A 10,887-nucleotide genomic window follows, 5' to 3' on the forward strand; every position below is an offset into this window, starting at 1 on the left:
TGAAGGAGTCGTTCACACTGGATAAACTCCTGCAGATGGTGTGTGCGCGCACATAAACACACACTCATTCTCTCACAATCCATATGGTGTGGTCATGCATGCATCTGTCTGCTGCTCTCTGTTGGCGTTTGTGTAAAAACAATAGATCTTGATTGGTTATTCATGGCGCTTCGTCATCGTTAGCCAAAGTGCTCAGCAGAGCAGGAGATATTAATTATTATCAAACACATCGTTTTACAAAATGACCCTGTGTGACGGCTTCAGCACACGCAGCTGAATATGTGAAAGACTTTTTCACCAGTTTGATTTTTTTATACTTTTACATTTGTTCATCTGGCTGATGTTTTTATGCAAAGTGGCCTGCAGTGCATAAAGAGTTTACATTTTAATCAGTATGTGTCTTTTCTGGGAACCAAACTCATGACCTTGCCATATATATATATATATATATATATATATATATATATATATATATATATATATATATATATATATATATATATATATATATATATATATATTCATTCATTTATTAATTTTCTTGTTGGCTTAGTCCCTTTTTCCCCACAGCGGAATGAACCGCCAACTTATCCAGCACATTTTTATGCAACAGATGCCCTTCCAGCCACAACCCACCTCTGGGAATATATATATATATATATCCGGCCCGGATTGGCTAATCGGGAGGACCGGGAGAATTCCCGGTGGGCCGGTCCGTTTTTTAGCCGTGAGGGCCGGTGTCCCTAGCTGCTTGCGCTCTCAGCAGTTGCACTGTCTGCAGGTAATGATGATGTAACTTAACTATCATTCCACCCCAAACAGCGGCACCTTAGTGAATATTAATTAATATTAATGAATATTACACCTGCTCAATGAAAATCAGTTGATTCACTGCATTAATAAATCTGATATAACTTGATCAGAAATATAAAAATGGGAGAAAAATAGTAAGTTAAAATAAAGACTAGACATCATTGGCAGCAGATAACAGTGCAATACTTATACTTTATCCCGAACACACTAGCTTAACAATGTCATTGTGGTCTAGTGGTTAACACATTGCATTACAACGTTGCCGACCTGGGTTCAAACTTCACCAAAGTAAAATATTAAATAAATTTTTTCATTTTTAGTGTTAAAGCATATAATACTGTTTGGGTTACTTATGTATGGGTATATATACATATATATATATATATATATATATATATATATATATATATATATATATATATATATTTTTTTTTTTTTTAATTAATTAATTTTTTTTTGTGTGACGACCGTTACACAGGACTGGATGTCTATAAAGAATTAATGTTCTCATATTTATGAAAAAATTGAAGTTCTAAAGCAGCTGTGTCCTTGAAAAGACGTGTTAGTTTCATTTGAAACTGAATTGGAAATAACGTTATTTTAATATAGTCAGTCGTCGACTGAGGTGGGCCAGTCTAAGGCTTGAAACTCCAGAGCTGAAAAGGAGTCCCACTCCGGCCCTAATATATACACACACACACACACACACACACACACACACACACACACACACACACTTAATGTGGTTAATGTGATTTGAAGTTCCCGGATGAGCCTGTGTTATTTAGCGGTTGTTTTTTGGGAATAACATACCATATAATGTCCTGACTGACCAATCAGAAACGAGCATTCCAGACAGCCATATGATAAGGCTTAATAAAATACTTTAAAATAAGAAACATGATGTGATTCTTCAGTTCAAACCCAAAAACTTGAGAAAATGAGAATGCAGTTCTCAATAAACTAAGAAACTGATCACAGATTAAACTCAGAACTAGTTCTCCTGCTCATTTGAGCTTTTTAATTTCCCTGATGAATTCAGGAAATGTTTCGAAAACAAATTAGCTCCATTTGCATCACTGCAGTATCTCTGTTACATGTTTTACTTTAAGAGTGCAAATCTGTCTCCAGCCTCCAGATGCGAGCTAAATCTATTAAAACTCTCTATTATTTCTGATATCAAATCATGCCTTTTGTACACATATACAGTTAAAGTCAGAATTATTAGCCACCCTTGAATTTTGTTTTTCCTTTTTAAATATTTCCTAAATGATGTTTAACAGAGCAAGGAAATTTTCACAGTATGTCTGATAATATTTTTTCTTCTGGAGAAAGGCTTATTTGTTTTATTTTTGCTACAATAAGAGCAGTTTAAATTTTTTTTAAAAACATTTTAAGGACAAAATTATTAGCACCTTTAAGCTATTTTTTTCTATAGTCTACAGAACAAACCATCGTTATAAAATAACTTGCCTAATTACCCTAACCTGCCTAGTTAACCTAATTAACCTAGTTAAGCCTTTAAATGTCTCTTTAAGCTGTATAGAAGTGTCTCAAAAAATATCCAGTCAACTAATATTTACTGTGATCATGGCAAAGATTAAATAAATCAGTTATTAGAAATGAGTTATTAAAACTTTTATGTTTAGAAATGTGTTTAAAAAAATCTTCTGTCCGTTTAACAGATATTGGGCAAAAAATAAACAGGGGAAGAATATATCAAGGGGGCTAATAATTCTGACTTTTACTGTATATAAACAGTGACACAGAAGTCACTGTTTGGTATGTACCTCAGCTGTGGGGTCATGAATCAATACAGGTTCGATACAACAGGAAAAAAGCAACAAATCCCCAGTGCTTGCTTTTTTCTGCTTATTTTGAACAGGAATGTTTGTGACAATCAGCTACAGAACTGAAAAGCTTCTCATGATTCAAAAGTACAAAAAAACTTTAAATCTGAAAGCGAACGTCGATGACGTCACGGACCCGGTAGAGTTTAAGTGGTTAATTAAATAATTCAAAATCAAGCCATGATCATATTTTATTTTGGTCAAATAAGCATAATCTAGAGGCCTTTACCTTTCATATAAGCCAATTCTGATACTAAATAATCCCCTACAAGTCAAGTTATTATTTGTTGTTCATAAAAATTGAATAGACGACAAGACTTTTGTCAGGTAGTGTATTTACAAAGGCAACAAGTTTCTTCTGTGATTTGGTCTGGTCTAATTAGAATTAGCCAGATATAAAAACAATAGAAGTCGATGATATGTCTTCATTTAGCTATGTGTGAGTGTTTCTGCCTCTCCGTATTGATTAATGTCTGCAGCAGAGATGAGGATCGATACAGTGAAATGGAGATTCCAGCATATGATTGGAGGTTTTTTTTTATGATTAATCTGGGTGCAGAAATACAGCAGGAATAAAGAAGAAAGCAGAGACGGAGGCGAGACTGCAGGGTCAGGTATAAATGGATAAGAGTAACAGAGAAAATAGACATGAAGAAGAAACACGGGCGTATCAGTTTAATGTTCTTACCTTGGTCTTGTGCTTTGTTTGGGTTCCAGGTTCTGAAGTAATCGTCCTACAGAAACACATAATGACAAGCACTTAAAATCTGCCGACAGACACGAGTCAAGCATCAATGCAATCGTGACCTTCAGACAGGAGAAAATAGCTTTATGATTTAAAGGCCAGAGTGAAATAAGAGAGAAGATGACTTATATAAACACCTCTGGACTGACTGATTCAGTGTACAGATGGATTGTTTGCTGAAGCTTTGAATGGAAAGCTATATAGTAAATGGACTGTCAGTGGAGTCATTCAGTTCAGCTGGTTCAATTGCTTCGCCCAAACCCACATGCTATTCCAGTGCTGCTTTCTTTTGACCCTGAAATGCAAGTCGTTGACATCTGCTGCATTCAGGAACTGGGGCGAGAAGTCGTCACTTATCGGTGAGTTAAATGTTCATCCAGATCTATGTGATTATTTCAGTGTCTGCGATGCTGCTTCCCAAAAACTGCTTCTCAAACTGAACTGAGCAATCAGTAGGCCCACACAGAATCTGCCCACAGAAAACACGATAGATTGAACACTGATCTTGAGCCCATCATTCAGGTTATTCATTTACTTACATATTTAGAGTAGCTTTAGTATTATCATATTCTTGTTTTGATAATATTCTTACTTCTCTTCAGTGTTTTAATTGGGCAATTTTGTTTCATTGTTGAACACTTTGAGCAGCCTTTTCAAGAATTCACACTTAGCTGATGATTGATAATGAAGCTAGTTTGGCGTGCTGTCCCGGGAGGAAGCCCTGAGCTTATAAGATCCTCGAGCCCTGGGCACCCTCCCGTTGCAAGGTGAGAGGGGAGTTTGAGCTCAGGTAGATCTCAATGACTCCCCCTCCTGCTTATTGTAGTTAAGTGTCAGATATGGATGCTGAGAAGGTGTACTCAGAGTTTGGCTAAAATATTTTGGATTAATTGCACTGTAAAAAATGGCCGGGATTTCAACGGTAAAAAACTGTAAAAATGCTACAGTAAAAATCCATAACCTGGTTAACGATATGTTTTCTTAATATATATGGCGAATAACCGTAAATGGACTTTCCCAGAATTCCCTGCATGGAACATAACTTTTTATGCATTTGGTTGACATTAATATGGATCTTTTTAGTTGTTTCCCCATCAGTTATGTACATTAGAGATTTATGTTACATCTAATGTTGATAAACAATGTTGATTTCATGACTTTAATTTGATGCATGTTACCATACTGGTGTTTAGTAGCTGTGTGAATGACACAGAGCACTTTCTATATGCTGATACTCTTTTTTTGCTTGTGGGAAAAGTTGATTGTGATGAGCTTTGGTTCATTATGTAACTTCCTCATCATCACCTGCATGTGGGTGTGCTAACGTGTCTAACTTTGTAAAAAAAGATGTGTAAATGTTGATCATTCAAAATACAGACATATTACCTCGATAAATGATTAAAATACGGTAATTTACCGTAAGAATGAAAAATTACTTTTACTGTATTTGTACCGTGTTTTTAATGGTAAAGTACTGGCAACCACAGCTGCCATTTTTTTACCGTAATGTTTACAGATTTATTTTTTACAGTGTGTTTAGGTTTTTTTTGTGTGTGTGTTTTGCTTGTTTTGAACTGTTTAAGACGAAGATATTGAGATGAAAAAAGTCTGGTTATTTATAGTGAGTTAAGGATCATCTGATAGGATAATCAGTCATTAGCAGGGCCAGATGATATCTGCAGGCGTTTTTTTCTATTTCTGCTGATAATTTTGGGAGTATCCAGCAGAGTATTATAACTAAAACCTTAATATATGAAATAAAAAGTAATCAATTACTGAATAAAAACTGAATTAATTCTGATTTACACATTTACTTTAAAACAGAATTAATAATGGGCTAAAAATCTGCAGAAATCTGCGGAATCCTGCGGAAAATGAATGACCAATCAGAGTCACTTAAGGGCTGGCCTTTTAGAGGAACTAGGAAATATGACAGTTGTTTTCATGTTAGTTGAGTAGCTGTGTATAATCAAAGTGAGATTTATGAAAAAATTACGCGATATCCTTCAAGTGAAACATAAGCACACATTGCTTTGCATCATATAAACACAACCAAACAGTTGGACAGGTGTACCTAATAAAGTGGCCGGTGAGTGTATTTAGAACATGAAATTAATTTAGAAAGAAAGAAAGAAAGAAAGAACGGGATTATAAATCTCATCTCTTTAGTCTGTTTAATGCAGGAGAGAGAACTGACAGGAAGTGCAGAAGTCTGATTTCCATCTCTCTCTCAGACCGCAGGCCAATCTCACACAACATTAGCAATGACTGCTGCATTTTAAGGCCCTTTGAAATCCAATCGCTAATACACTCCTGCCCAAAGTGAAGCTGCTACAGGCCGGATAAACACACATTAGACATCAAACTCTCATTAGGGACTCTTTAGCTTAGAGACGATCAATTTTTCCCTCTGATATACGGTATGAGCTTAATTGTAATTAAGAATATAATTAAAAACAATAACTTATGACTAAGTTGCAACAATGCTGAAGAGATTTATCCTTCTGGTGTAAACGTCTATAAGCTGCAGCTCTCAAGCTAAAGCCAGACTATAATTCAGCTTCAAGGTTTAAGGTGGTCTCAGCAAAACTAGGCTAAATGTGTCTGTGGGCTCATGGCTCAGAATCAAAGGGGAATTGTGGGAAAAATGAAACTCATTTTGCCCTCAGAATGACAAAACCTGACTCTGCGAATCTGTGCATCAAGCAGAAACCAGCAGAGCTTCTCTAACCTGCAGACGCTCGCAATAATATCAGTCTCCCTAACCTTTATCCACACGCAAGCTCAACTTCTCTCTGTGGACAAACTGACCTTTTGCCAATGACCGCTTCAGGTTTAACACAATTTATGATTAGAGCCGTTTGTAAAATGAATCAAAATACTTTTAGAGACGTGCGTATAATGCAAGCCTCCAGGCAAGACAATAAATAGACAAAAAAAAAATTAAATAAATGCTTCTAGTTCATTCCTATGAAATCAATACTGCACTGCTGGGATTCAATACGTTTCTGCTACTGCTGGATAATCTTGATTAGAGGGAAATACCACATTGTTGAAGTAGCAAACATTTGGTCACAGCGATATATTGACCAGAGATTGTTGTGTACACTATGACTTTATATAAAATTAACTTTAATGTGTGACAGGAATAAAACGTGATCATAAACGAATGATTTCTCCACTCAAATGAATGGCGGCTTGGACCCGGAAACAGTATTACATACGTCACAAACACGTCACCACTTAACAAGCGGATAGGAATGTTTCCAATTATTCTTCCTATTCTTTTTCTTCTTCTGAAAGAATTGCATTTTTAAAAGTCTAAACATGTTAAAAAACTCACAATACTTTGCACACGCACCAAAAGTGGTGAAATGTACCTTTGTCTAAAGGTTTCAGAAGTAAGTGTGGCAAAATGACATCATCTTTGCACGCGCACGCGTAAAAATTGGCACACACGTCAAACATGCCAAAACCTACAAAAAAGTCTCTTTAAGTGAAATCTCAAATCCAACAGAGAGTCAGATATTTTAACTTTCTCTGCCAAAAAAAGTGCAGTTTTTGCCATTTCCAGGTATTGTACTTTAACAAACTCATCCAAGGAATTTTATGAGATCAACATCAAAATTGAATATAGCTATCTAGAGGCCTTGGCGATGTTAAATTACGAAGATCTAGAGTTTTCTTTGAAGGGCGTGTCTGTGGCTGTGGCGGCCTCTCAAACTTTGTGTGGTTTATTTATAAACTAATTTCGAGAGGATCACATGCTTATAATTAACTCTATAATCTGCCCTTTTAGATGATTACGGAAGCAAATTTAAATAATCTGAGTTTTTCACTTTAGTTATCTTCATCTTGAAGCTTCCCCCCTTCCACCCCTACTTCCTCCCCCTTTTACGATATCGATTATTAATCGACAAACCAAATTATCATCCAATACAATCTTAGTTTACACTTCTCACACGGCGACAAGCAGGGGAGTTCTCGAGACCTACCTGAGCTCGTACTCACTACTTGCCCTTCTAATGGGAGGGAGCCCCAGGCTCGAGGATATTACGAGTTCAGGGCTCTCTCCCGGGACATCATGCTAAATACGCTTTATTGATTATCAGCTATGTGTGAACTCTTGAAGATGTTTCGCAACGAAACTATAAGTTATAACAGGTATGCATTGTCTGATCTGCCTCAAAATTCACACGTTTAATAACAATCCTGACCTGAACACGTTTAAATGCCAATATTCAGATACAGTTATAGCACCACCTGCAGGCAACAAGAAATGACATGTTTTACACTGTAACAAACTCCTCCTACATATTTTATCAGATCAAACCCATGTTCCATTAGTTTAGCCAAAAGACTTTTGTGATGTTAAACTGTGACGATCTAGAGTTTTTGTCGAAGAGCATGTCCGTGGCGGACTGACATAGTTCAGCAAATCGCTATGGAAGAGGAAGTTTTTATAACTCTCAGTGTCCGATCTGCCTAATAATTCACAGGTTCGATGAGATTCTTCACCTAAAGACATCTACATGCCAATATTAAGTCAGTTATTGCGCCAACTGCTGACAGAAGGAAGTTTGGCGTAAATCTGTGATTTCAATTTAGTTGTCCCAAAAACTCAATAATTGTGTTGTTTCAGCTCATTTTAAGTAAGTATTTTGAGCGAACCGCAAACCTCATTGTTGGAGCGTACACTGTAAAAATGCAGGGTTCCACACAATTCATTCAGGTTGTCCCAATGTAAATCAATTAAGATAACAAATTTAATTGGGGGGATTGAACATAAAACAATTACATCTTCACAAAAAAAGGAGAGCACACAATTTTTTTTTCACACCCCAATCAGAAAGAGATTGGGGTGTGTTAGATTACAGCCTCTTTTGAAAGTCTACTGTTGGATAGGTTTGATTAGAGAAAAATATCACTTTGTTAACATAGTAAACTCCTGCAGTCACAAACGGATTGACTAAAACCTTTAGTGGAAGTGAGTTTTCTTTTATAATTTTCAGAAAATATTTTCTGAAATTATTTTTCACACCCTCAATCAGAAAACACAACGCTAAATTACAGACTATTTTAAAAGTAAAACCTAGACGTAATAAAAGCTTAGGGTTCCTGTAGAGAAAATGCAACCCGGCTCTGATTTTCCCATTATATTTAAAATAAGAAAAATATGGCTCTGGATTGAAGCTGTAGATCTGAGTGGATGAAAACACTAACGCAATTCATTCTGCACTGTCATTTACATTCTGACAGGGTTATTGTTCCATCTACTGTACGCTTCTAAACCCTGCGGCCTTCAAAGACAAGATAATGTCTGGAAAGTGTTTGAAACCTTTATGCCTGAATCGCTGTGCATTAGACAACGATATCAAAACAAGTATCAGGAAAATGCACAAACACGCTTTGCCAGCGAAACAGGAAGCATACTGGGTTTGAAATGCTGCTAACATTAGAGCTAGGGTTGAGCCAAAAGACAATAAAGTGGTCCATCCCTAATGGCTGACTGACAAACAACTCAATGGCTCTCTTCACACCTGGGGCTCTATTATACACCCAGTGTAATAAGGCGCAAGACGTGTTTGGTGCGATTTATTGCTATTTTCAGACCAGCGCAAACCTAATTTTCACCTTTTGGTTCACGTTGTTTAAATAACAAATCAATTTGCACCCCTTTGTGGACTCATGGGTGTGCTGGTCTAAAAAGGAGGTGTGATAAGGCACATTGTTGGCGCGTTGCTATTTTGATGAACAGACAGTGCCATTGACCAACTAAAAGCTGATCTAAAGTCCGGTGCAAAGAGCGTTAGTTATGTACCTATGCAATTGCAAACACTTACATGTTGCTTAATACAAGGAGCGTTCAATAAAGGATTAAAATGATTATTTACTACATAAATATAAACACCACTGCCTCCATGCCTTCTTCAGATCGAGGTGCTTTTTCAGTTTATTTATGACAATTTGCATTCGTATAGTTGTATGTGTGTTTTGAGAATAAACTAATCAGAATCCCATCTCACATTCCCTTTTCAAGAGTTCATACTTAATTTTAATTTTACTACAACTTGCATTAGTTTATTTACAGGGCTCGAAATTGCGACCAATATGCGCCCGAAATTTAAGCTATGCGACTGCATATAATGGTTGTAGTGCGACCTGTTTTGATTTTTTTTCTAAAAACATGCTCTAAAAACACGCTCTTCCCTTCTGCTATATTGGTTAATATTAGCCGTCAATCACTTAAGACTGTCCGCTGTCAGATGACAGGGAGCTTTTGTGACCACGGGGAATGCAAATGGCTGAAGAGTGAAAAGTACACTGAATCTCGATGCGTTGCATGCACTGCGTGTTCAGCCAACACAATCTCATGGCAATTCGTAAATTTTTCATACGTTTCCTTGTGAAGAGCAAATGTCCGCTAAAACACCATTGCCAAAGAAGCTTGCCTTTACTAAGTTTAAACTGATGCGGGTAATAACAAAGAACAGTATTGTTCCGGTGGTCATCGGGAGAATCCTGCTCTGCCCCCCCTTATATTGGGCCGGCTGACTCGCATGCTTTTCCGCAAACACAGAAAAATGTAATTCAGCGCGTAACGAGGCTGAGCATTAACACGACACAAACCGAAACCAAAACTTTTATAAGTGAGACTTTTCTTCCTTTCTTTTGTCCGTTCTTTCTTGAGGTGTATATTATTCTTCTATTTAATTACTGATGACTGCTTTGCAGCTTTCAGTATTGAATTAAATGATTTATTATATTATTTAGTTTGTTTTGTAGCAGAACTATTATTTATTAAATTGACATGCATATAAAAACAATAGTACAAAAGAAATATTTCTTACTACAATGCTTCATTTGTGTTTGATGCAAACCATCAATTTATTTTTCATAAATTAACAGTAGGACTTTATATAGCAGATAACTTACATTAAAGCACATTTAAGGCAGCATGATGATGAGAAATACAATTCATTATTAGAATTATTGTCATCATCGTCATCATTAATATTTTATAATTATTCAACATTCATTTTGGAATTATTGCACAAATATTAAGTCATCACAGCATTAGTTAGATAGTTGTTTCTGGGTTTTGTTAGTCCCAATTGATGTTGTTTTCAAATACAATAAATCGTAAAAGTTTTTTTCTGGTGCTCCTAAATTTTTCAGGTTGGGAGCACCAGTGCTACCAAGTAAGAAAGTTAATTTCGAGCCCTGAGTTATATGTGTGTTTTGAGAATAAACTAATCAGAATCTCATCTCACATTCCCTTTTCAAGAGTTCATACTTAGCTGATGATTGGTAATAAGCTAGTTTGGCATGCTGTCCCGTGAGAGAGCCCGGAGCTAGAAGTCTGCAGGACGCAGGACCGACCAGATTTCTGTGCAATTAATCGAAAATCCGATTTCGATATCGATTATGGCTTCTAACGATTATGAAAAACCATTAATCGAGATAAACGATTACTGC

The 10,887-nt window shown here is 36.3% G+C and overlaps 1 protein-coding gene across 6 annotated transcripts in view; it reads right to left on the bottom strand.

The window, feature by feature from the left end:
* spock1 (SPARC (osteonectin), cwcv and kazal like domains proteoglycan 1) overlaps positions 1-10,887 on the bottom strand; it is a 294,145-nt gene that overhangs the window by 116,170 nt on the left and 167,088 nt on the right. For all 6 annotated transcript variants that reach the window (XR_012390146.1, XR_012390147.1, XM_073922464.1 and 3 more), the window contains exon 3: positions 3,352-3,397. Coding sequence is in view for 4 of the 6 variants with exons in the window: in XM_073922464.1 (XP_073778565.1) it covers positions 3,352-3,397 (46 nt within the window). In the remaining 2 variants the exon portion in view is untranslated. The remainder of the gene's footprint in view (positions 1-3,351; positions 3,398-10,887) is intronic.

Source organism: Danio rerio, chromosome 14, assembly GCF_049306965.1.
Source record: "Danio rerio strain Tuebingen ecotype United States chromosome 14, GRCz12tu, whole genome shotgun sequence".
Taxonomy (NCBI): domain Eukaryota; kingdom Metazoa; phylum Chordata; class Actinopteri; order Cypriniformes; family Danionidae; genus Danio; species Danio rerio.